This window comes from Pelodiscus sinensis, chromosome 1 (genome assembly GCF_049634645.1).
Source record: "Pelodiscus sinensis isolate JC-2024 chromosome 1, ASM4963464v1, whole genome shotgun sequence".
In the NCBI taxonomy this organism is placed as follows: Eukaryota; Metazoa; Chordata; order Testudines; family Trionychidae; genus Pelodiscus; species Pelodiscus sinensis.
In genome coordinates, this window is record NC_134711.1 from 284,780,361 (window position 1) to 284,807,689 (window position 27,329).

Genomic DNA, 27,329 nt, shown 5'->3' on the forward strand with positions numbered 1-27,329 from the left:
CTATTTAAATACCTAAAGTGTGTTTGGAATTGCACCAGACATAAAATGAGACAGGATCCTTTCTCTCTGTAAATTGCAATCTAGATAAGATCTTAGAGTCCAATATTGATATTTTATTTTTCCTTTCAGATATTTGGGGCACCATCATTTGATGACAAAATACTAGAAGTTGTTGCGGTATTTGGCAGCATGCAGATGGCAGTTTCAAGAGTCATCAAATTGCAGCACCACAGAATAGCACAGGTATATATCTTGTTTGGGAAGCAACTAATGTAGTTGGCATGGCATACTAGGAAGCTACAGAGAAAAGAAATAGTCTACACAGCCACTGCATTATACATAATAAAATGTTGACTTTGTTTTAATTCGAATGGGTAACAAGTCATCAATATAAATGATGAATTGAGTACAATAGTGTTTTACTCTTAAGACAAGCCTGGATAGAAGCCATAGCTGCTAACAACCAGTTTAGTGCAGGTGGACTGTCAGTTTAATTAATATATTACTCTGTGAAATAACATGTTTACTCTTTTTCAGTGTCGGTCAGTAAAGATCACCATACTTGGAGATGAAGGTGTTCCAGTGCAAGTAGATGGAGAGGCATGGATCCAGCCCCCAGGGGTTATTAAAATTGTACATAAAAACAGAGCTCAAATGCTAACACGAGACAGAGTAAGTTACAGAAAGCATTTTAACATTTCTGTGGGACACTTCATTGGTGCCATTATTACAACAATTTGATTCAGTTATAATAAGAGAAAATAGCTTATGAAATAATAAATACAAGGGTGGTATCGATATGGTCTTTCACACAAATAGTTTAACTCAGATTTTTATCACCTGCTAGAATGTCTGACTTTTTTTATAAGATGAAATCATTAAGTTTCCAGGAGAAAATAGTCTATCTATCTTTACCTGGAATTATATGTATATTTTTGTATAAAGAGTACTAGTGTTTGTAATATACTTTCTCTTTCAGGTGCTAACTTTATACTTTATCATAAATTGGACATTTAACTGTAATTATATAGATAATTAGGTATATAGTGTGCCTCTCCATGACTGCCATGGCAAGATTGCATCTCCTACCTTATTGTAACAGAACCCATTTCAAACCAGTTAGTCTCTGGATGTGTGTGCACTGTTCTGGCATTCTATTTCCTCAAATTTCTTCTGTCCACTGAACAAGTAGATGCTGAACTCTGTTCTGTCCCTGCATGCTGACTTGTGTTATACAGACACTTCACTGTTTAAAGCAAATTTGTTAGGACTTCCCCCCCACCCAATTGAACTCTGCATGACTGTTAGATTCTCACTGCACTCATCAGACTATCTTGTCCTGAAAGAGCATGCCTACATTCATGTAATTGTAATGTATCTTTCTCAGCATATTTTACTGAGGACAGGGGAGAGAGATTACTCACAGAAGTAACAGTTCTCTAAATTTAATTTTAAAGAGTAATTTTAAACACTATTTATTGTATAGACCAGAGTATTTGTAATATTTATCTAAAATGATGCATCAGTCTGTGTGACTAATAAATTTAAATAAAAAATTGCAGGTACTGTCAGCTAACATATTAATATCATTTTCATCAGGCTTTTGAAAATACTCTGAAGTCTTGGGAAGACAAACAGAAGTATGATTCCTGCAAACCTGTCCTCCGATCTCACTTGTATCCTCAGCATGCTGTTGAGTTGGCTATGGAAGATGAGGTTGCACAGATCCAGCTCTGTTCACAAGCTGCAGAAGAACTTATTACCAGGTGCAGTAGAATAGTGGGTTTAATGGGATAGTTGCATACTGCCTAAGTTAGATTTATTTATAGAGCTCAGTATGCTTCTGTATTTTTACTAAAACTTTTTGTGATCACTGTATCAGTATTTTGAAGATGCATTTTATGTGTTACAGTGGATCAGCAAATGTTTTCTTCCAGAATTTTTTTTGACATTTTCAGAGTTTTTTTCCAGACAGTTTTTTATGGAAATTTAGCACTTTCTGCAGAAAGTAGAGACTTTGTTCACAGAAATACTTTAGTCAAAAATAGAATTTTCTGTTGAAAAACAAGTTTGACAAAAAATTTTCAACTGGCCTTGTTATATACATATAATACACATTCTGCTGTTTTATTTTCTGATAATCAAAGTAGGTTTAGCCATAAACTTCTTTTTTTTAAGTATCACTGTTTTAAACTCATAGATGTACCATTTTTCAGAGAGGCACAGTACAATAAAATAGTGATACTCATCTTTTTTCTTTGTTTGGACTAGAAGAGACCATAATTAATGGGTTTGTATGTTAAACTGTCTAGTAGTAGCTGTGTTAAAATTAATGGGAGAGAGAGAGAGATAGCAAGTGATACATTAAAGCTAAAAATATATAGTTGATAATGGATTGAGTTTTTGGAGGTCAACAAAACATTACATTTAAATCAAAAAGACTTTATGTGACAAATGTATGAAAATGCACGCATTCACACATATGTGGAGGTGACATTCATGTATAAACTGCACGGTATATTAAATGCGTGCTGTTAACCACCTCATCTGCCTGCTAATCCTTCTCATCAGGATTTATTTTAACCTCTTCAAACAGCCACCATTTAAAAGAATATCCACTACCCATAGAAAAGTTTCTTATTTCTCCTCTTAGGGTGTGTCTAGACTACATGCCTCCTTCGACGGAGGCATGTAGATTAGCGAGATCGGAAGAGGGAAATGAAGCCGCGATTAAAATAATCGCGGCTTCATTTAAATTTAAATGGCTGCCCCGATCTGCCGATCAGCTGTTTGTCGGCAGATCGGGGGAGTCTGGACGCGATGCCCCGACAAAGAAGCCTTTCTTCATCGACACAGGTAAGCCTCGTGAAACCAGGTTTACCTGTGTCGATGAAGAAAGGCTTCTTTGTCGGGGCATCGCGTCCAGACTCCCCCGATCTGCCGACAAACAGCTGATCGGCAGATCGGGGCAGCCATTTAAATTTAAATGAAGCCGCGATTATTTTAATCGCGGCTTCATTTCCCTCTTCCGATCTGGCTAATCTACATGCCTCCGTCGAAGGAGGCATGTAGTCTAGACACACCCTTAGATGTAGAAATGCCCCCTTCTTCCTCTTCCCAAACTTACACCTGTCCCAGGCTCAGAAAGGGAAGCATTCTGTCCTGGAGAGTAACACTCTCTTGGTATTATCTTTGAGTCTGTGAACCACTATACCTAAATTGAAAAGGATTTTAATCTCTGATATCCTCTTTCCACAGGACTGGAAATTGGTATTCAAAAACCTTGGCATTTTTTTCTGAGGCTTATGAAATATTTTCCCATCCCTTCATTCTCCTAGCCGCCACACCTTTTTTTCTGTAAAGACTCTGATTCTGTATCCCAACACACAAATTGTATCCCCCTAATTGCCCAGTTATTAGCAGCACAGTTTCTGGTTTCATAAACCATTTCTATTTTTGAACATAAAAACAGTCTGAACACTTAAACTACTGGACAAATAAATATTTGCAAGAACAAAGTCTAAGCAAACCGAATTGTTAGATAGATCCTTCTTACCTTTTTGTGTACATATTCATTGTTATCATAGATTGCAAGGCAAGATTGCATCTCCTGCCTTATTGTAACAAAATCCATTTCAAACCAGTTAGTCTCTGGATGTGCGTGCAGTGTTCTGGCATTCTATTTCCCCAAAGTTCTTCTGTACATAATCTGTTGTTATATTTGGCTCAATACTTATGATCAGCAAATGAGAATGTTATGAGAATTCACATTCTGCTGCAAGTCCTGAGGGTCTCTTGACTGTTGATCAGTTGAAGTGTTGTTCTTCAGGGGTTCATGAGGCACTGAATCTGCTCAAGGTTTTTCTTCATAGGAACAATAATGAATTTCAGTGGTTTATGTCAGTTCAGCTTTGCTGCTCCTTCCTCAGTTTCAAATCAGCCCCATATTCTAAAGCATTTATAAATTGCAAGGTTTATTTTGGCTATTAATTTGAAAACTCTCAACTTTAAGAAACCAGTTTTGTATCCAGTGATGTACTGAAGAAATCCACATTCAGTTTAGATTTTGGCTCATACATTTTCCCATCCTCCCATTCATAGTCAAATGCAAACTAATCCCATCCAACTCTCCTGCTTGCTCAGGGCTCATCTACATAGGAACACTGAGGAAAATTAATCCAAATTAACTGACAATATGAATAAAGTAGATTAGTTAAACTGTATCAAAATATTGTGTGGATGTTCTTATGCAAAATTAAAGTGTCTTTAATTCAGTTCAGTTTTTATTCACTTTGGAAGTGAATCAAACTAACCTGAATTAAGGACACTTTAATTCTGAGTAAAAGCATCTATGTAAGTTTAATGTGGTTTAACTAATCCACATTAAAAATTAACTTAGATTAATCTTCTGTGTCCCCAGAAGACAAGCCCTCAGTGTCATGCTGAAAATCATTTCCTCTAAATATCAGAGTAATTCCATCCATTGAATCATTCTGCATTAACATGCAGCCAAGGCTCACTTTAACAAGGACACCTTACCAAGGCACACAAGGACCCCACTATATTTAGAACTGTGGTAATGTCAGTTTGGAGCTTAAATTCTGTTGGTTTCAATGTTTTCTAAATCTTGAGCAATGCTTCCAAAGACTATTTTTGGCTGATAGCGGTAAGCCTACATCAAACTGCTTCTGCTCTCCCATTCAGTTCTAGAAACCATTTTCCCCCTAAAATGCAAGGTTTTCTTTTAAGAAAGGGAAAATTCAAAGAAAAGCACATTTGTATTGAGTCACAAACATTTTTAAAAGCTTCCAGAAGTGCTTATTATAAGATATTTTAGTCTCCAAAGTCACCACTCATTTTTTTCCCAAGAAATTTACATAGCTCTTTTATTTTTATGTGAGAGACCCCTGAAAAATAAAGAAAAGGCCCACTATGTAGTCCTTATTTTGAAAGCCATATGTTTTCAAAGAAGCAAATATTTTCATGTATGAAAATGTTTGTTTTGAATGTACAGAAAATAAAGTCACTCATTTTTAAGTCACTTCACTGCATGTTTCAGAAGAACACAGGACACAGATTGGAAGGGTTCTCATGAGTAGTTGAGTTCAGCTCATTCTATCAAAGGTAAGCTGTCATACAATCTCATTCATAAATTTAGCAAACTGCATCTTAAAGCTAGTTAGATTATTTGCTCCACTGCTATTATTGGGAGACTGTTACAGAAGCAATCTTCTTTGATGATTAGAAACCTTCTAATTTCCAAACAAATTTATTCATGGCCCATTTGTTGTTGTGCCAGGAGTGTCTTTTAGTTTAAATAGCTCTTCTTCTCCCTGCTGCTTATCCTATTGTATTTAAAAAGAATGAGGTTCCTCCTATAGCCTTCATTTTGCTAGACTAAACAAACTAAGCTCTTTTAGTTTGTTCTCCTAATTAGGCTCTCAGTAACCTTGATCTACCAAGTAGCTCAGTGTTGTACCTGTTCCAGTTTGGATTCATCTTTCTTGAAAATGGATGACTAGAATTTTTCACCATATTCCAAATACAGTTTTAGAAGTGCCTCATACAATAGCATGAATACTTCCCTATCATTCCTAGAAATTCCTCATCAGATATATCCTAGGATTACATTTGCCTTCTTTATGACTACTTCATTGTTGGTTCCTAGTCACATCTGATTGACAGATATACCTAGGTCTTTCTCCTCTTTCATTTCCCATTTCTGAGCCACTAGCTTATAGCAGAAATTCTTGTTGTTAGTCCATAGGTGTATTACCTGTCACTTTGTACTCTTTAATTGTATCCCATTTCTATTACTCCAGTCCCCTACATCATCCAGTTTTTTCTGTATTTAAGGCCCTACTACATTCACAATCCATTTTGGTCAATCTCACTCAGAGGATTTTTTAAATGTCAGTTTTCATGATTTCAGCAATTTAGATCTAAAATGTCACAGTGTTGTAGTTTTAGGGGTCTTGGCCTAAAAAGGAGCTGTGTGGGTGTGGTCTCACACAGTTATTATGGCTACCCTTATTTCTACAATACTACTGGCAGCACCTCGGCCTTCAGAGCTGAGCAGCTAGAAAGTGGTGGCTGCTGGTCGAGAGCCCAGCTTTGAAGGCTGAGCCAGCAGCAGCGCTTAAGTAATGGCAGCAGGATATGGTATGCTGCCCAGCTCTGATGTCAGCACAGAAGTAAGGGTGGCAATGCTGTGATCCCCTAAAATAGCCTCACATCTCTCCAGCAACTCCCTTTTGGGTCAGGACCCCAATTTGGAAAACCCTTGTCTACCCCTTATGAAATCTGTATACTACAGGGTAAAAGAACACAAAAGACCAGACTTAATTGTGGGGAGACCAGATTTCACATTCCGTGATATGTTTTTCATGGTCATGAATTTGGTAAAATCTTATGTATAGTCTGATTCTCCTCTGCATTGACAATGCCTCTCATAGTAATAAACAAATTTCATTAGCACACTACTCCTTTTTGTGCCCGCATCACTGAAAAAAATTAAGTAAGAATGGTGCTAAGAGAGACTCCACTAGTAACCTCTCTCCAGTCTGATAACTCTCCTTTCAGAGCAAATTTTTGTTGCCTCCACTTTAGTCAGTTCCTTATCCAGTTTACAATTCCAATATTAATCCTTATTTTAGTTAATAATAGCATTGTGTCAAATGCTTTATTGAAGTCAAGGCAGATTAGATCTCATGTTTTAAAAATCAGTTATCAGATAAACATATTGGTTTAGTCTAACATGATCTACCATCAGCAATCTCATGTTGCATTTTATTCCATTTTCTGTTTCAAATGGTATCTTTCAACAGAAACTGGATAATATAAATACCCTTAGGGTATGTCTACACTGCAGAGTTTTTCCAGAAAAACGGCTGTTTTTCTAGAAAAACAATACTTACGTCCACATTGCTATTGCATTCTTTCAACAGAAAGTCGAAAGAACGTAGGGATTTTTCCGATGGCAGTAAACCTCATTCTACAAGGAAGAAGCCTTTTTCCAAAAAAGCTCTTTTGGAAAAAGGCGTGTGTGGTTGTGGAAGAGGGAGTTTTTTCGAAAGAAAAGGCTTCCAGGAAAAAACACAGGTGCCCCGGTGGCCACTCTGTCCACAGTAATCACAACTTAAATGTGAGATAGTGTCCAATCAATGTGGACATTATCTTTTGAAAAAGCAGATCGCTTTTTTGTTGTGCTTTTGCTGTGTGTTGGCTGCTCTCTTTCGAAAGACATTTTTCTGGAAGATCTCTTCCGGAAATGCTTCTTCCGAAAGAAGTTTTCAGTCCAGACATAGCCCCGATCTTGCTACAAAGTTGCCATAAGTGATGATGCTGAAAGAGGAATACTTTATGTCTGAGATGATAGATGTGCTTGGGGGGGGGGGTCTCAATATCTAGTGGCAAGTTTCTGTTCATTGCTTTCATTCTGCCTATCTTTTGAGGTACTGTCTAGTCTTGATTCCAGCTGTGTTTTACTGACTGCTTTCATTGTTCCAGCCTTCTTGTTCCCCTCCTGTGTTTTCACTGGCTTTCTGTGTTATTGGATGAACTCTTGTCTGGGAAAGTGAAGAGAATATCTCTGAGTTCAGCACATAACTTCTTGCAGATAGGCCCCTCGTGTTCTACTGCCTTCTTCATACTCCCCTCTGTTCCTCATAATGTTCACTGGGTATAGCTGCCGGGAATGTCCTTGAAGCTTCACCCCATTGTTCCTTCCCTTGCATGCAGTGCGATGATGGTGGCCTTACTTTTCTTTGCATTTGCTGAGGGCTAGGCTGCTGCTTGGAGAAACAGTCTGAAGTCTGCCATCCTCTTGATCTTAAAGCTGCCCTTCTGTTGCTGTTGGTAGGGACCATTAAATAACTTAATGAAAATATGTCATAGTGGAAGAGTACTGTTCATCTGTAGATCACCAAATCCTTTACAAACGTGAACAGCATCCTCTCCATTTTACAGATGGGAAACAGGTGCAGAAAAATAAGTGGCTTGCACAAGGGCACACACTGAGTCAAGTGATAGAGCTAGAAATAGAATTTTTGTCCTCCTGACTCTGTTTGCTGTACCATGCTACCTTCAGTCAGAGCTTTGGTCCTAAGTCATGCAGCCTCCAGCAGTTTAAGGACACTTATGTTAAAATATTTCAGACCACCCTCTAAATACTAACACAAATCAACTTTGAGGTGCTCTTCTACTTTAAACAAAAAATGTTTTATCACACATACACACACACACACACACACACACACACACACACACACACACACACACACTTTTCAGACCTTCATAATTTTAAAACAAGGATTGTCTTCAAACGTGGATTGCTTTTCCTAGCTTAGCAATGTCTAAGATAGCACCACATTAGACATTTCTAAGTAGAGCCATCTGAGTTGTGCAAGTGCAAAATTTCAATTGCAACATATAACTGTGGAATATTTTTCCTTTCCTCCAGTCAACTTATCAGTCTCAAGCTGAAAAATTGCAGAACCAGATGTTGTTCTGTAGGTGTTTTCTAAAGCACTTACCTTTGGGAAGAGACTAACATAGATCATTTCAGCTTAAAAATATTTGAGAGACATTTATGAACAAGTGAAAATACCCATTTAACAGTGGACTGTGTTATGGTGCTTGCAGACAGAAATCGCGTCATGCACCAGTCACTGCTAGAACAGCTGTTTAACTACATAAGTTTAGAACCAGAATTGTAGTATATTCAGTTTAAACTAGGGATGTTAAATATCAATTAATTGAATAGTTGAGTAACCTCATGAATTCTTATTAGTTAGTCCACTATTCTAGAGTTACCAGGGGCAGGGCTGGTAGCCATTGCACTTCAGCCTCACCTCCCAGGAGTCTCCTGCTGCTCCGTGCTGCTGCCTCTGTATCAGAGGCAGCACTGTGGGGTTCCAGCCGCGAGGGGAGCCAATTTAAAAACCAGCTCCCCTTGCAGGCGGCTGGCTGTTGTCTCTGATAAAGAAGTAGTAGTGTGGGGGGGCAGCAGCTTCTATCTATGAAGGGGTCTAAGCTCCGACACCTGGTGCGAGCCAGAACTGAGCCAGGCTGCCTGCCCACCCGGCTCTTAGTACACTTTAAATATTGAGCCACAACATGGGTAGTTCCTGGACCCAGCATGAGCTTGTACTGAGCCAGGCTGCTGGACAGCCTGCTAAAAAATTTACTGTCAAGGAGAGGGGAGGAAAATGCATGTAGTCTGTAGCATTAACCTATAAGCTTTTTGCTTATCTGTTGATCAGTTAATCGACTACACTATTACATCCCTAGTTTAAACTGAATATAGGTAGGCAGAAAGGGAGACTTTATCTAGGCATAATAAAATATAATTATCCTAACTGAAACTTAGCCAGGATACATAAAGTAATATCTTTATGGTTATAAAAAGTGTATTTAGATTGTAAGTGCTATTGGAATTTTAATGATCACAAGTGGTCACATTCAGTTTTATGCATTTGCATTTGAAGAGGATTGTCCTCTGATTATTAAGTTTCATGAACAGGATATACTGATTTTCACATGACACCAACATAAGACTTCTCTTAAGAATGTGTTTTCTGTATGAATTATCTGAATGAATATTAATGGTTTGATCAGTAAGGGTATGTCTACACTAGCCCCCTAGTTCGAACTTGGGAGGCTAATGTAAGCATTCAAAGTTGCAAATGAAGCCCGGGATTTAAATATCCCGGGCTTCATTTGCATCTTCCCAGGCACCGCCATTTTTAAATGTCCCTTAGTCCGCACTCCGTGCCCACGGCTACACGCAGCACGGAGTAGGTGGTTCGAATTAGGATCTCTAATTTGAACTACCGTTACTTCTTGTGGAACTGATGGGACAATTAAGGTAATAAACATGCTTTCATCTTTCATATCAGAGAAGACCATCTGTATTAAGGTCTTGTCAGTTAGACAAGAGAGCAAAGTGCTTGTTGTCTAAGGTGATACTTGTACGTAAGCTTTGGATACTAAGACTATGTCTACACTACCAGGTTATTTCAAAATAAATTATTTTGAAATAATAACTCCCAAAATAAACTATTTTGAAATAAGCTTATTCCTCTTCACAAGCAGGAGTTAGTATTTTGAAATAACAGGCTTGGTAGTGTGGACACTTGCCTTGTTATTTTGAAATAACTCCCCAGTGTACACATGCTCTTAGAGACATAGGACTATAGAGCAGTTAGTGTAAATATTCTCTGAAATATTTATTTTCCATCTACCAAAGTTTTTTAATTTAAATCACATTTTAACTATTGGTCAAAGAAACTGACAAACTATCTTTCCTGTTTTTCTTATCTTTGTAGAATCTGTGAAGCAGCAAAAATACACAGCCTGTTGGAACAGGAGCTGGCTCATGCTGTCAATGCATGTTCACATGCATTAAATAAAGCCAATCCAAGGTTTCCTGAGGTAAAGGAACAACAGAACCTTCTTTCATAGTAAATCAACTGTAGCCCATATGTGAGAAGTGTCTCTGGAGACACTGGAGTAGTTCCATAGTCTCAATCACCATTTTCTAATGGCTAGCATGTTAACTAGCAAGATTATTGATATCCCAGACTTCTGTCTGGTGAACATGCTTAACTTGAAGAGTATGACATAGACACAACCACCAAATGGGATGAGGAAGAAAACAGCAATGCCTTTTCTCCTGCCCTTGCAGCAGCAGTGTCTGCACTTCTTATGCTTATTTGATAGCTGATGGGCTCTGTTGAGACTCTATTTCAGTGGGTCTGAAAGTCAAAGTGAGTATCAGCAAGGGCAACCAGAGGGAAGAGGAAGCGGGAGAAAGACTCCCCTCCCCACAGACCTGGAGCACATTGGAGGAAGCAGAAGATACCCTACAGTTCTCGTCTCACCCTCCCCACTGATGGGAAGAGGGAGGGTCGAGAAATGTTGCCTTTTCTGGAAACTGGACCTAAGAGGGAGTGGGACATGAAACATATTGAAAATAGATGGGCTGGGGCAAAGAAAGATACCAGGGGACAGTAGGTCATAGCATCAAGGGCATGATGCAGAGTGCTGGGAGATGGACACAGAATTATACCTAGCTATGCCAGGCATGCAGACAAACTCACACAGATGCACACACACTTTAGTGGTGGCTATGGAGGACATAGTGCTCCTGCAATAATTTCAGGAGGAGCAGAACTGAGCTCCTTATTTCAGTCCAACCCCCACAGTTTGAGCTTTTGTAGGATTTGTGCATTAACATGATTTCAGGAGCAGGAGTGGGCTCTGTTGAACCAACCGATTCCCACAAGCTTTGGTGGCAGTTGCAGAGATGCATCTGAGATCAGATTTTGGCTTGTGTACATTGATTTCTTCCCTTTGGTTTGATAGAATAAACTTCTTAAGCAGAACTGAATCAACCAAGTTGCTTTAGAAAAAGCTCACATTTTAAATAATTGTCCTTCACTTGACTGTTCTGCTATTGTTCCCAGAGTCTTACCAGAAACACTGCCATTGAAATAGCTGTCAATGTGAAGGCACTACATAATGAAACTGAATCTCTACTAGTCGGAAGGATTCCTTTGGTAAGAAGATAAAAATAAATGTTTGATTTATTTACTCATAAACATCTTATGTAACTTGTCCCGGTGTATATCATGCTTTAAAGGTGCACCATAGCATTATAATGCAATGAAATACAGTCTCTATACAGCTTATACAAGGCTTAATCAGATGTTATATACTTCACTTGTCACTGGAATTGCAATGGAATATGAATTGCTCTTCTACTTGCACCATAATAGAAATTAGTTTTTCTTCTTAAGCCATTGTTAATCAATGAGTGTCTGGTAAAACTTTGTTGGTATTGAAAGTTAGTGCATCTCTTCCCTTGGTTGCTTCTGTGTGGATCTGTAAGTACTTAATTGCTTCAGTAATAACATATTGTGCTCTGGATTTACAGTTAGAAATTGATACATTTAATATGGTGAGGGAGGAGGAAAGAAATGGGGTTCCGCATGATACACTATGTAGAACTGTCTCAGAGGGGTAGCCATGTTAGTCTGTAACTTTAAAAATAACGAGTAGTCCTGTGACACCTTAGAGATTAGTAAAAATATATCTATAGTATCATGAGCTTTCGTGGGCAAAACCCACTTCCTTCATAAGACCAACCACAGTTTGGGCTTACAGAAAAAAAAAAATTCACAGGTCCATGACTCGATCATCTAGCCATTATGTTCCTAAAGTATCACTAGTGGCTTTTATTAGAATACCTGGACTAATAAACAGGTTCCTGCTTAATATTTCTAACTTCACATATAATAAAGATACATGAACAGGGCATCCCCACTATAAGTAATCCCAGTATAATCCATTCCACACTAAAGTTGTTGATGCCTGTCGGAACTCATACGTTATAAGTCCTCCCATTTCCTGCTCTTTAGTTGTGCCAAAAAAAATAATGTGTGCAAATGGAAGTCAGCCATGGGAAAAACATTCCCTGCTTTAAGTTGTTTTACTATAAGTTCAAGTTTTTTGGAACATATTTTGGACTTATAGTGAGGATGGCCTGTACATAAATGGGATATACAGATTCAGCAGATTACAACTTTTTAAATGACATGTAATATCATCTGTTTTGCATAAAGCATCTTTGAATTATGCATATTCATAAACCAATTTTCAAAAAGCAGGGGGGGCATGACAAATACTTTTGCATAATCTCCAACCTAGTATTCCCCCATTACAATTTGAGACCATTGCTTTTTGTTCTGTCCTCTGCGACCACTGAGAATACCCTGGCTCCACCTTATTTGAAATTCCTCTCAGATGGTTGAAGGCTGATATCAAATCCACTCTCATTCTTCTGCAGACTAGATAAACCCAGTTCCCTGAGCCTCTCCTCATAAGCCTTAATCAATTTCATTGCCCTGTGCTATACCCATTTGTCCACATTCTTTCTTTAGAGGAAAGTCCAAAATTGTATGCAGTTCTCTAGATGTGGCCTCAGAAGTGACAAATAAAGGGGAATAATCACTTTTCTCAATCTTCAGGCAGTGCTCTTATTAATGCAGCCCAATACACAGTTAGCCTTCTTGGCAACAAGGGCACATTGTTGATTCATATCTAGCTTCTTATCCACTGTAATCTCCAGGTACTTTTTTTCAGAATTGCCAGCCACTCAGTCTCCAGCCTGTAACAGTACATAGGATTCTTCTGTTCTACTCAACCTGTCAGTGGAGGTGCTGATAGCCCTTCCCCTGTACCCAGACCGACTAACTCAACATCAGGAGCATCTCAGACACCCAGACTTATGCTCTCTCCATATCATGCCAAGGAAGCTAGATGGTTCAATCCATTAGGGCTTCAGTGCTTTTCCCTGGTGCAGGAGGTTCTACTGGGAAACAGGAAGCCCTCCATTAGGGCAGCATACATAGCCAAGTGGAAGAGGTTTTTTACCTGGTGTGCAGAATGGAATCTCTCCCCCAGGAGAGCACCTCTCATCCCAGTGGTATTAAATTACCTGTTACATTTAGGAAAGCAGAGCCTAGCACCCTCCTCTATACAGGTTCACCTAGCGGCTGTGTCCGCTTTTTACCAAGGGTTCTCCTAAAGGTTCCTGTTTGGTCATCCAATGGTAACCCACTTTAGGAAGGGGTTAGACAGGTTGTATCTATATTATTCTTTACCTATACCTACTTGGGACATTAACTTGGTGTTCAATAAACTCATGGGACAACCCCATTAAACCAATGGCTGAGTGTTCATTGCTTCATCTTTCTATGAAGGTGGTCTTCCTGGTGGCCATCACCTCGGTGAGGAGAGTGTCTGAGCTGAGAGCTCTTTCCTCAGAATGCCCGTATACATTTTTCCATACGGACAAGGTGCAGCTCAGGCCACATCCCACCTTTTTGCCCAAGGTGGTGTCTCCACCCCACCTGGGTAAAGATATCTTCCTACCAGTCTTTTTTAATCTGAAACCACACTATAGCACTAGACAAAGGGTGCTGCACACACTAGACATGAGAAGGGCATTAGCTTTCTACACTGATTGCATGAAACCATTCAGGAAATCCACACAACTGTTTGTGGCGGGAGCACAAGCTCTGGCATTCTGCTGGGATGGCAGAGAGGAGAGGCATGCATGTCCCTGGCTCTGCTTCCTGCTTCAGGAGAGGGTGGGGCAGAGACTGCTCCGCAGAACTGGGGCTGGGTGGCCAGCATGCTGGCCATGCTGCTCCCCAAAGGCTGGAGGCGGGGAAGGGGCAGCGAGTCCCTTCCCCAGCGCCCCACTGCACCTGGCCAAGCAGGATCCAACCCTAAGCAGCCCTGGGCTCTGCCTGTCCCAGCCCTGGAGCTGCAGGCAAAGGGCTGGGCCAGACAGGGAAGAGACTCCGCCTCTCTCCCCCCCACCTCTCCTCACCCCAGCACTGCTCCTGAGGGGCTGCAAGTGCCAGCACTGCTGCCCTTCTGGAGAGTGTGCTGGGGGCACAGCTTTGTGGGAGTGAAGGAGAATGTGGGGGCAGGATGGGAGGGAGCAGAGAGCTAGGATTAGAATTTGGGATTTATTAGCTCCTAGTTCTTCGCTTAGTCGTCTGTTAAAGGGATGCTGAAATCTTGGAAAGGCCTTCATGGAAGAATCCTAATTACTCCACTCGTTCTATTTTGCTTCCTAACCAGAGAAAAGCTGTACATCACATGAAAATGTTTGAAGAATGCCAACCTTGAACTTCCTAATACTATAATCAACACTTGTTTTCTCTTACTCTGTTTTTTCTCTAAGTTTTCTTCGTGCCATTGGCCTTTATTAAATTTCTGGCTCGCTCTTGTTTTGTGACATGAGCTTATAGCCGAAATGGGAAATGTGCAAAATGGGAAATATGCAAAATATTAATATTTCTACATTTGGTACTTTGCTGATTACCAGTTCTGCTTCTGGATTGATGGGGGCACAAGGCCACAATTTCTTACTGGAAATTTGATTTCTCTGGATTTGGACATCCATTAATTTGGGAATAGTGATAGAAATGTAGCCGTGTTAGTCTGGGGTAGTTGAAGCAAAATGCAGGGCAATGTAGCACTTTAAAGACTAACAAGATGGTTTATTAGATGATGAGCTTTCGTGGGCCAGACCCACTTCCTCAGATCAAATAGTGGAAGAAAGTAGTCACAACCATATATACCAAAGGATACAATTTAAAAAAATGAACAAATATGAAAAGGACAAATCACATTGCAGAACAGGAGGGGGATGCGGGGGGGGGGGGGGGAGGAAGGAAGGTAAGTGTCTGTGAATTGATGATATTAGAGGTGGGGAGAGTGGGATGTTTGTGAGTTAATGGTATTAGAGGTGATAATTGGGGAAACTGTCTTGGTAATGGGTGAGATAGTTCAAATGTTTGTTAAGTCCTTGTTGGCAAGTGTCGAATTTTAAAATTCGACACTTGCCAACAAGGACTTAACAAACATTTGAACTATCTCACCCATTACCAAGACAGTTTTCCCCATTATCACCTCTAATACCATTAACTCACAAACATCCCACTCTCCCTACCTCTAATATCATCAATTCACAGACACTTACCTTCCTTCCTTCCCCCCCCCCCCCCGCATCCCCCTCCTGTTCTGCAATGTGATTTGTCCTTTTCATATTTGTTCATTTTTTTTAATTGTATCCTTTGGTATATATGGTTGTGACTACTTTCTTCCACTATTTGATCTGAGGAAGTGGGTCTGGCCCACGAAAGCTCATCATCTAATAAACCATCTTGTTAGTCTTTAAAGTGCTACATTGTCCTGCATTTTGCATTAATTTGGGAGATTCTCCTTTGTGCTGTAAATCTCCATGTATATTTCTGGAGTGTTATGAGTGATGGCAGATGCTGATAGGTAGGCACACACCAAAGTTTTAACTGTTTCAGTCATTCTTGTACTGTAAATAGAATTGACCCAAATACAGTCTCTGGACTGGTGAAATTCATGCACAGGGAAATTAAATTTGGTAAGAATTCCCCATTTGTTTACTTTCTGTATAAGGCTATCAGTAAACATTATTTTTCTGGTTTATTCATAAATAGCAATTGGATCCCCCGCATGAAGAGCTGCTGTCTGATGCGTTACACAATGTGGAGGTTGAATTGCGAAAACTTGCTGAGATTCCGTGGCTTTATTATGTTTTCCAGCCAAATGATGATGAGGTCAGGTTAATACTCCTAAGTGAACATAATTTTATTTCACTAAACAAGAGTAAATCAGAATTCCCCATCATAAAACAAGGCAGTTTTAAGGTTTGATGGTTGTTTCCCTCTTTTTTCCCCATACAGGATCCCCCTCTGGATTATGTTAAAAGAAACAATAGAAGTACAGTATTTCGCATCGTGCCAAAGTTTAAAAAGGAAAAAGTCCAAAAGTACAAGAGCAGCCCTCAGCCTGGTACGTGTTTTGGCATTGCAAGAAAGATCATAACTTGTATGAGAAAACATGATTTCATATTTTTCATAACAGCTAAAATAATGTGCTACACCCAGAAGATAAAATCCTAGCCCCAGTGAAGTCCGAGGGAGTTTTGCTGGTGACTTTAATGGGATGAGGATTTCATGTCATATACTTAGCAGGCGTATATCAATAGGATCCTCAAATGACTAGGTGAATAGAAGAAACACTTTACAAATATTTAAGTAGCTTTGTTTTCTACTTTTGGGATGGAAAGTCTCTTGTGTCTGGGTGTTTTTATTTAACTAACTCCATGCCAACAGAAGTCGTAAATAAACCAGCTCTGTTTCAGTATAAAACATTGATTCCAGTTTTTCAAGGGTAGTCTAAGATGCTGCACAAAGGCTTTCATTAACACTTTTTAAATTAATACTTCAAACAGTTGTCCCTTAAAATTCCAAGTAAGTTTTTACCACAGTTAATTATGTGCATAAAAAATCCATTTCTCTTAATTAGTTAGAAGAAGTTGAACAAACTCCACTCTCCTCTCTCCTCACTGTTATCTGTGAACATACTACCTTAACGTTATGCCCTGAAAATAACTGGTGTCACAAGAAACTAAAACTGCTCCTACACTTTGGTATTTCAGTAGTCAATATGCTATACTACCTTAAATGCAAAACAAACTCACTATAGTTGTTAATCTGAATTTAGCTTTTCACTTCACTAATACGTTAAAATATAAACCATATTAGAGTACCTCAGTCTAAAGCTAATCAGCATTGAATGAAAGGTAAACCAAAATGCAAAAGACTACTTGTCAATAACACAAACCTATTTTCTTTTAATAAACTTGGCCTATTAAGACTAATGTGGGCAACTAACCTTAGAGAACAATCTTGACATAGAGATTTTTAATGGCCTGTGGAACAGGTATGGTCAATAGAATATTTGTTGCATTAATTAACAGCACTAGAGAAATTTATAAAGTTGGACCTGCATGCTGCGATCACCTTATATAAGAGTACAGTATATATGTTGATGTTACATTTTAATTAATATTTGAAGGGGTTTTTTTCTGACTGCTCTGTAACCAGTAAAGAGTCATTAATATATAGTGGAACAACCCGGGGCCTTGCACCACTGATCCTTAGATGAGTGAAAGGGAATTTGTTGAAGTGTATGAGGTTTGATGGCTTTATTGAGGAAACTAGAGTAAAGTTGAAAGCACGGCTGCAAAGCAAATAACCCCATCTTCTCATGTGTATTGCTAACCTCTAACCTGCATGTAAAAAGAAACTCAGTTTTTGTGGAAATTACACTTTTAACCTTTCCCTTTGCTAGCACGGCGGTTCTACTCTGTTTTCCACTCTTTGGCCTAACCTTTGCTTGTAATGCATTTGAGCATGTAGAAATTAAGGGGGTTTTGCTCTTAACTTTGGTAGTTCAAAAATGGGGCACAGATGAAGTTGCTGCTTGGCTGGATCTGCTCAGTTTGGGAGAGTACAAAGAAATCTTCATCAGCCATGACATCCGAGGCTCTGAGCTTTTACACCTGGAAAGGCGAGATCTTAAGGTATTTCCTTTGTGCTACTTTTCTGCTCTTGAGAATTTTCTTTGACAAAAAACAAACCAAACCTTTCTTCTGTCCTTGCTTCTGTTATGTGCTTGTAGCTTGGCTTACACTGTGCAAATATGCAGTAAATTACTACACACTGCTGTGGCCTGAATTCCTTATATGTTGATCTGTATTTTCAAGCCAAGGATATTAGCAATATTGGAGATTTCCTTTTCTTATGCTTCATATAGTATGTGTATTTCATCAGGTTCAGTGAAAGCACTGTCATTTTCTTACCTACATCAGTGTATTATACTGTCAACTTTAAAAATATCTCAGTTTTATCTAGATGTATTAAGGAGGATCAGTGTGGAAGATGATTTGTTCATAATCAATTTCTTAGGGTAGTGATAGTGTAAGGTCAGCAAATAAAAGTTAAGTTAAAATTATGAATACAGTACTTTAGTAGTTTGTGTGTAGAAGATGAACAGTTTGATAGTAGTCTTCAGCACTGGCCATTTGCAGGCTTCTGAGTTTGTTTGTGAGTTGTCCAAATATATCCTTCACAGCAGCTTTTTCTTTTGTTTTGGGTCAGTTTTTAATAGTCTAAGAAAATCAAGCCTTTTATCTATTTGGGATTACTTATTTTAAAAAATTAAAAATCATTCCTCCCTGTTCAGTTCAAATAAATAAGAATTATGTTTTGGAAGAAATGTTTGTGTGTTGAAAAATATTAGCCTGGCAGATGATAGTTACTTTGCACTTTGAATGGTGTTATCTGAGATTGCTGGTCTTTTTCAGGATTTACTTAAGTGTCATTATATATAATACAGACAACGTCTTTGCGGAGTCATTAAATTACTTTTTCCTGAAACAAAAATAATGACCTTTTAATAATGTGTTTGCGAAATACTCATGAAACAAAGTGTAACTTCTCATATTCCAAAAAACAATGTGGAGTCCTGTGGCAAGTTAGGGCATATCTACACTGGGGAGTTATTTTGAAATAACTTATTTTGAAATAATAACTCCCGAAATAACTGTTTCAAAATAAGCTTTTTCCTCTTCACAATCAGAAGTTATTATTTCAAAATAAGAAGCCAGTTATGTCAATATAACGGGCTTGGTAGTGTGGATGCTCACCTTGGTATTTCAAAATAAGGGGAGTGGAAGGAGGCTCCTCAGGACTGGGGCTGGAGTGCACTGGCTGCTGGCCCCAGCCCCGTGGACTATAGAATAGTTGAGTAACCAATAAGAATTCATGAGATTAATTGATTATTCAGTTAACTGATATTTAACATCCCTAAAAAGCAGTGGAAATGTTGGTAATGCTGCTAGAAAATATTGACCTTCCAGGGTTCAACAGATTCTCTGTTTCAGCACAAGTCAGGTCCCAAGGGTGCCAGACTAGAAAGGTTCAACCTTTAGCTGTGTTCTTGTAAAGTACTCAGACTTTCATGATAAACATCACGAATCCTTCTGTTTTATCCTGCATCAGTAATACTCTGAGCCTCTCTGTAACTGCATTAAATGCTTCCGTTGAGGCCTCACAGAGCCCAGACTTACAAGAACCACGAAACGGAAAATTATCCAGTCTCTGATATAATTGCCCATTGTCCAAATGTATTGAAAGGAGACCCTTCATAGAGATTAATCAGCCCTCAGCTTTATTTTTAAATTGGACTATCCAGCAAATGAAAGTGCACAGTGCCAGCAATTCCATGAAGCTTCATTTTCTTGCCTTGGATCTTAGCATCCAGCTCTCCCCCTGATAGAGGATGGTTAATGTAGTCTATAAGAGAGAGGTAGGTGTTGGCTCTCTGCTACATGAACCATAGAAGCCCCGAACATGCCCAGTCTCTTCCCCTATATCTCCCATTCTGTTCTTTTAACCATCACCTCGTTTTTAAATCCTTTACCAGCCCATTAATTTTGTTACTAGATGCCCTCTCTATGGAGTACTTGCACTGAACATCTTCTCCCACACTCACAGAAGAGTTTGCGATAGATAGCCTAATAATCCTTCCTCCTCACCATAACAGGTTGTCTCTGACACCCATTGTGGGGAAGGCGAACCTCCCCCCCCACACACTCTACTGAAACCAATTTGGTGGTGAGGGAACAATTCCTTCCCAGCCCCCTTTAAAAGGAGCAACTATCAAAATGCCCACTGCAGCTCCTATCCCAACCTGATATTTGCACCTTGAGAGGGGGGAGGGTGGGTGTTGTCTTGCTAGTTGTATGGCAAAAGGGTTTCTAACAGCTGAATTTGCCCATTTGAGAGCCTTCCTCCCTTAGGTTCCTGGGGATGTCAGCATTTCCATGCTGACCCCCCATTTTTTTACTGCAATTTCTGACTTTGTTGCTTCCAACACACACATACACACCTAAAAAGCACTGCTACCTTCCTTCAGAAAGCCCTAACAATGTCCCCACTCCTCCTGGCAGTGCAGTGTGGTCATACAGAACAGGGACTTGACAATTTCAGTGCTAGACAGGAAACTGAGTCACAGCTTTGGGAAGCCTTCTCAAAATAATAACAGTTGAAAGGAAAAATCCAAGGGTATGTCTACACTACAGCACTAATTCGAATTAGTTAATTCGAACTAAGCTAATTCAAACTAGTGCATCCAGACCTAAAAACTCATTCGAATTAGCGTTTTGCTAATTCGAACTAGCATGTCCACATTGAGTGGACTCTGAACCGAAGTTAAGGATGGCCGGAACAGGTGCCGGCAGGGCATCAGGTTAGGACTTTGAGCGTGGAGCTGCTGCCTCAGGCTAGCCGAGGGCTGTGCTTAAAAGGACCTGACCCCCACCCCGGACAGACAGTTCTCAGGGTTCCCCACTTGCTTGTCTACCTCGATGAGGGACAGCAAAGCAGTCCTGTCTTGGAGTGCCCTGAGTGCTCGCACTCGGCACATCACAGCACTCGGCCATCAGCCCGGCTGCACTTGCCGCAGGCTGCCATCTGGGTGGGTCAATCGGGGGGCTGTTAGGATCCAGGAGACCCTGCAGGAGAGCTTCCACCCTGAGGAGCCCGCAGAGCCACCCCAGTCTTCCCCATCGGGGGCTCGTGCCCCATTCCTCCCACACCTCCTTCCACTTACCCCTCCCTAGCCCCCCTTCCTGATGTAAAAAATAAAGGACACATGTGTTCAAAAATAGAAACTCTTTATTTAACAAAACTGGGGGAGAGGGGGATTAACCTCTGGGGAGACTGGGAAAAGGAGGTGGGAGAGGGGAAGAGAGAGGGTGGAAGAGGGGAGGGGGAAACCTGGGAGGAGGGAGCTGGAAGGGGGAAGCCAGGGGAAGAAGGAGGAGGGGAAGTATAAAACTATGGTACGCCATATCTTCAGTACTGTGTACAGATGTGGTTTCCTCACCTCAAAAGATATGTTTTGGCCTTGGAAAGGGTTCAGAAAAGGACAGCTAAAATGATCAGGGGTTTGGAACAGGTCCCATATGAAGAGAGGCTAAAGAGACTGGGACTTTTCAGCTTAGAAAAAAGGAGACTGAGGGGGGATATGATAGAGGTCTATAAAATCATGAGTGGTATGTAGAGGGTGCATAAAGAAAAGTTCTTCATTAGTTCCCATAATAGAAGGACTAGAGGACACCAAATGAAATGAATGTGTAGCAGGCTTCAAACTAATGAAAGAAAGATCTTCTTCACAAACCAAATAGTCAACCTGTGGAACTCCTTGCCACAGGAGGCTGTGAAGGCTAGAACTAGAACAGAGTTTAAAGAGAAGTTAGATAAAGTCATGGAGGTTGGGTCCATGGAGTGCTATTAGCCAGGGGGTAAGAACGGTGTCCCTGGCCTCTGTTTGTGGAAGGCTGGAGATGGATGGCATGAGACAAATGGCTTGGTCATTGTTTTCGGTCCATCCCTTCCGGGGTAGCTGGTGTTGGCTGCTGTCGGCATACAGGCTACTGGGCTAGATGGACCTTTGGTCTGACCCAGTATGGCCGTTCTTATGTCCTTATGTTCTAAGCTTAGGGCTCAGGGTCGGGGGTCTTATTGGACCACCTTGATTTTCATGCAAACCTGCTCCTGGATTCCAGGCTGGCAGCTATCCTGCCCTAGATGGCCACTTTCTTGTGACTAGTATGGAGGTCATGGACGTTGGAGGCCTCCCTCCAAACCTGGATGAGGTCCATGATCTCTGCACTAGACCAGGCGGACGCCCGCCTCTTGCGGGCCCGGGCAGGCTCCAGCCTCTTGCGGTCCAGCATTGCAGCCTGGTCCTGGGAAGAGGCGGAGGGCTGGGTGGCAACGGGTGGCTGGCTCATGCCATGCCAGGTGCAGGGTCTGCTGGCTGGGTGCTGGCAGGCTTGCACCTGGCACAAGCACTGTAGCCAGACCGTGCCCCTTTAAGGGCTCCGGGGCTGGGGGGGGGCAGAAGAGTTTCCCTCGTTTGGCCCAGAGTGGCCACCAGGGCAAGCTGGGAAGGGCTAGCCTCCCACTAATTCAAATTAAGTGGCTACACAGCCCTTTATTTGAACTACTTAATTCGAACTAGGCGTTAGTCCTCGTAGAATGAGGTTTACCTAGTTCGAATTAAGCGGTTTGTATGTGTAGCGCCTATGAACTAACGGCTGTTAGTTCGAATTAACTTTGTACTGTAGACATACCCCAAGAGATCAAAATGGTCGGAGTGCCCTGTAGTAAACAGCATTGCAGTGCACCAGGATCATTCTGATTGTGCGATCAAACAACAAAATGTAACCAAGTAGCTTTCTGTAATATGGTCATTAACTGACTCTCCTCGAAGCTAGGGATGTAAAAGGTTAACCAGTTATCTCATAAGCATTGACCTTACCATCATGCTTACATGGTAACTGGTTAACTGGAGGACCAGTTGCAGGTGGGAGGGCTGTGGCCCTGCTAGCAAGCCTCGGCCAACCGAAGCAGTGCCCTACCCACCGCATGGCGAGAGCTGAATCCTGGCCAGCCAGAGCAATCTCCTGCCATGGGCATTGTGTGGCGCGGTGGGATGCCAGCTGGCTGCAGCAGTCTCCTGACTGTGGAAGGCTGAGCTGGAGGACCCCCCTGCCTGTGGCTGGCTAGCCAGACCCTAACCACCCTTTTAACCAATTAAATAAATACAATTATATCGTTTAACAGGTTAACTAGGAAATGGATATTTACATCCCTCCTCAAATCTAGGGCATGAACTACAAAGAGGATAGGTCATGTGCAGCATTCATATTTTTGCCAGAGTATCTATGGAACTTTCCAGCAAAGTGCTCATTAAAACCTGCAGATCCTTTGGCCAAATGCTTGTATTTTTGTGTTACAGCAGCATAGAAGATTTACCTGGCATTGCTCAGGTCTTTAACTCAATCATTGCTCTGGGGTGGGGACAGGAGATGAGGGTTTCACTATACAGGCTGCCCTGGGGAGACAGCAGGGCTGGATTACCCAATAGGCAGACTAAGCATGTACTTAGGGCACCAGCAAAGCAGGAGCACCAAAAAAAAAGAGAAGAGATTTGACGGTATACAGGCAGTTCCCGGGTTACCTACAAAATAGGGACTGTAGGTTTGTTCTTAAGTTGAATCTGTATGTAAGTCAGAACTGGCATAAGCCGCTGCTGAAACTGATCAGTTTCAACAGCCGCTGAATCTGGACACCAGTTCCACTTACATACAGATTCAAGATAAGAACACCAGGCGTCCCCAAGTCAGCTGCTGCTGAAACTGATCAGCAGCTGATTCCAGGAAGCCCAGGGCAGAGCAACTCTGCCTTGGGCTTCCTGTAGTCAGCTGCTGGTCAGTTTCAGCAGCGGCTGACTTTGGGACGCCTGGGGCAGAGCAGCTCGGGTGCTGCTGGCTTGGTCCAGTAGCGTGGCTGCTCCTCGGAGCTACTGGACCAACCCAGCAGCACCCCAGCTGCTCTGCCCCAGGCATCCTGATTCAGCCGCTGCTGAAACTGATCAGCAGCTGAATCAGGACGCCTGGGGCAGAGCAGCTGGGGTGCTGCCGGGTTGGTCCAGTAGCGCCAAGAAGCGGTGCTGCGGGACCAACCGGCAGTGCCCCACCTGCTCTACCACAGGCCCCCGGCTTTGCTCCACGTCTCCCTGGTCTGCTGGGGGGGGGCACTAGCTGCGTCCCCCCCAGCAGACCAGGGAGACGTGGAGCAAAGCTGCGGAGGACCCGGGCCAAACCGTGGCGCTTCCAGATCAGCGCCGCGGTCCGGCCCGGGTCCTCCGGGGCTCTGCGCAGCGTCTCCCTGGTCTGCAGACCAGGGAGACACTGAACAGAGCGGCGGAGCACCGGGGGCCGGACCCTCGCCGCTTCCAAGCTGATCTGGAAGCGGCGCGGGTCCGGCCCCTGGTGCTCCGCCGCTCTGTGCAGCGTCTCCCTGGTCTGCAGACCAGGGAGACGCTGCGCAGAGCGGCGGAGCACCCGGCTGGACCCGCGCCGCTTCCAGATCAGCTGGAAGCGGCGAGGGTCCGGCCCCCGGTGCTCCGCCGCTCTGTTCAGCGTCTCCCTGGTCTGCAGACCAGGGAGACGCTGCGCAGAGCGGTGGAGCACCCGGCAGGACCCTCGCCGCTTCCAGCTGATCTAGAAGCGGCCGCGGGTCCAGCCACCGGTGCTCCGCCGCTTTGCTCCCGTCTCCCTGGGCTGCTGGCGGAGCCAGCAACCCAGGGAGACGGGGAGCAGCTTTTCTCGCCCCGGAGAAGGCGGGCGGCGGGCGGCGGGACCAGGCGTCCCGCTGCTCTAGTTCTCCGGGGCGAGAATCCCCGTTCGTAACTACGGATCCAACGTAAGTCGGATCCGCGTAACTCGGGGACTGCCTGTAGTATTGTTTTAATTTTGAATTACATATGGGGGGGCACCATCATCTATTCAAGGCTTAGGGCCTCTAAAGGTCTTAATCCAGCCCTGGGAGAGAGGGCTCCCCAGAGAGACTGAAGAATGGAGAAAACTGATCTCCCTCTTGACAAGGGGGAACAGGCAGCAATGTTCCTGTATGAATGGATGGGAGAGCTGCAGCCCCCACCCCCACCTTCTTTGAATGGCACCTGGGAGTGGGAGGCGGGAGGCTGGACACTGGGGCAGTCCCAGACATGATGGGGGCAACCTCAGCCAGCTCCTTTCACCTACCTGGTGATTCTGTTTCTTTTCTGTATGGTTTTATGCATCCCCATTGTTGCCGGCAAGAGTGAGTCTCAGGTCCAGAACTGGGTTTTCAAAGTACAAAAAATGCTACACAGGTATCTGTCAAACACAGGCAGTTTATTTCCTGACAGCTATCAGCTGTGCCCCTTAATTAAAAGAACAACATGATAGGAAAAGCGGCATTTCTTACATCCCTTTGGTTAGCCGGGAACCCCATTTCGTCTGCGGATGAAGTGGGAGACTGTCTCAGCTTCCGAGGCACCGGTACCCAAATCCCATCGGTGAGATCCAAATTGCTGTGCTCTGGTGCAGCTTTAAACACTGTCTCTCTACTTTGTGGCAGTTTGGAGATTTCCAGGGGTTACTCATTGCTTGTTATAGTATGGCTCAGCTGTACTGCTTGTCCTTTTACTTTGTTTACATGATCAGTACATTTAGGTAAACAAGATTGTTATGTTCCTGCCCTTATCTACAATTTGTTCTTGCTACAATGGCGTATGTTCCTAGAGGCTTGCTTCTGGCTCATCAGTAGTAGGGAAAGGTGGGAAGGAGGGGGAAATGCAGGCCTCATCACACATACAGAGTTCTTCTGCAATTGACCCATACATTCCACCCCTCAGTGGTGGGGCACTGCACCTCACCCTGGTATGCCCCTTAATTACGGTGTCAGCCGTTCGAGGATGACCTGATGTTTTATTAAGGATGTGGATCTGATCCCACACTGTTTGTCATTTTGGCCCAAGGGAAAGAGTCCAATTTGGGGGAAACATTTTAGCCAAAACCTCAGATGCTGATACACTAGCTTGGCATAAACGTGGCTGACAGCTTCTTATGGCAGAGGCATTGAACTTGCATTCACGGACGGGGGGCAAACTGGGTGTCTGGTCACTCCAGGTAACAGGTGTAGTAGATACCACACATAAGCACCCCACATAATTAGTGAGTACCACAGTGATATGATTGAATATACCACCCATAACACACTCACCCACTGTATCAATTTCTATTCTACAAGGATCCAGAATATGGTGTTTAAGGGACACATCCATTCATTTCGGGGCATTTATACAAGCATGCCTCTCTTTGGATGTCAGTCTCCAGCTTCCGATTTAGCTTACAAGCTTGGATCCCGGGACGAGCCCCCATATTCCGATTGGGATGCATAGGAGTGGTAATGATGTCTTCCTGACGGGATAAGTGTGGTCCATAGGTGCTTGTCTGGGGGTATAAAGCAGCAAAAACAAAATGAAGAAAGATACACAGCAGCAATTGCTTAGGATATGTCTTTGGTAAATTAGCAAGTTGGGCTTGTGAAAGGGCGGGGGTGCTATTTCTAGTTCCTTAGCAACAATTCGTGTTTGGCCTTAAGAGGGCAGCTGGGTGTCTCTTTCTCATGCAGACTGTGGGGCACCTCGCAGGGCTGTAAACTTGAGTGTATTATGTGAAATTCCTAATAGTGGTATCCAGTTATGGCTTTCCATTTGATATTGTGCTGCCTAGCTTATAAACAGACAGGGCTGCTTTTTTGTATCCATCCTGTTTTCTCCAAGCTTCCTGTTAGCTGTTTTGGTTTCAGCTAGGCCTGCTAGGCCTTGTCTCTTTGCTCCAACTGAACAGCAGGTTTCTGGGGGGACAGCTTAGCCATAGACCATAGTTTAAGGTTTTACCTATATATCAAAGGGCTGCTGGCTACAGTGGGTTAAAAACCTGTTCCTACTCTTCCCTTCTCTTAACCTAGGGTTCTTTAACCCAACAGGTTAAATACAGCAATTTAAACATTTTTAGCTTACTTTGGAGCTGTCGGTAGAGCACTTGTACCAGTAGGAATGTTATAATAGATACACCCCACATAATTTTGCAAAACAACACCCAAATTCATTCCCATGGTATTCCATCCCCTGAGATAGCACTGCCCGTGACTATAGCTTTAACCTCCACTGCCTGGTTTATGGCCTTGGAATATTTGGTATTAGCCATGGTATGCCCTATCTGAGTGTATGCATTGGTGGGAGGGGCACTTCAGGTACTCCCTCACACACACAACAAAACCCCTCAACTAGCTGTAAGTTATGTTAAGAGGTAGCTGCATCCCAAATTTGGTGGTCTAGCTCTTACCATTTAGAAGGTGCTTTTCAACAGACAGACGGACAGACTTGCTTGCTCACAAACTTTCTCTGAAATATACAGTGGATACTTGAACAGCTGAGTGGAGCACTCACCTGTCTGTTGC

The 27,329-nt window shown here is 42.4% G+C and overlaps 1 protein-coding gene across 5 annotated transcripts in view; it reads left to right on the forward strand.

The window, feature by feature from the left end:
* DGKH (diacylglycerol kinase eta) overlaps nt 1-27,329 on the forward strand; it is a 267,234-nt gene that overhangs the window by 216,656 nt on the left and 23,249 nt on the right. For all 5 annotated transcript variants that reach the window (XM_075918953.1, XM_075918954.1, XM_075918955.1 and 2 more), the window contains 8 exons: nt 130-243; nt 538-672; nt 1,600-1,766; nt 10,329-10,434; nt 11,469-11,561; nt 16,056-16,175; nt 16,302-16,410; nt 17,856-17,986. In XM_075918953.1, the coding sequence (XP_075775068.1) occupies nt 130-243; nt 538-672; nt 1,600-1,766; nt 10,329-10,434; nt 11,469-11,561; nt 16,056-16,175; nt 16,302-16,410; nt 17,856-17,986 (975 nt within the window). The remainder of the gene's footprint in view (nt 1-129; nt 244-537; nt 673-1,599; nt 1,767-10,328; nt 10,435-11,468; nt 11,562-16,055; nt 16,176-16,301; nt 16,411-17,855; nt 17,987-27,329) is intronic.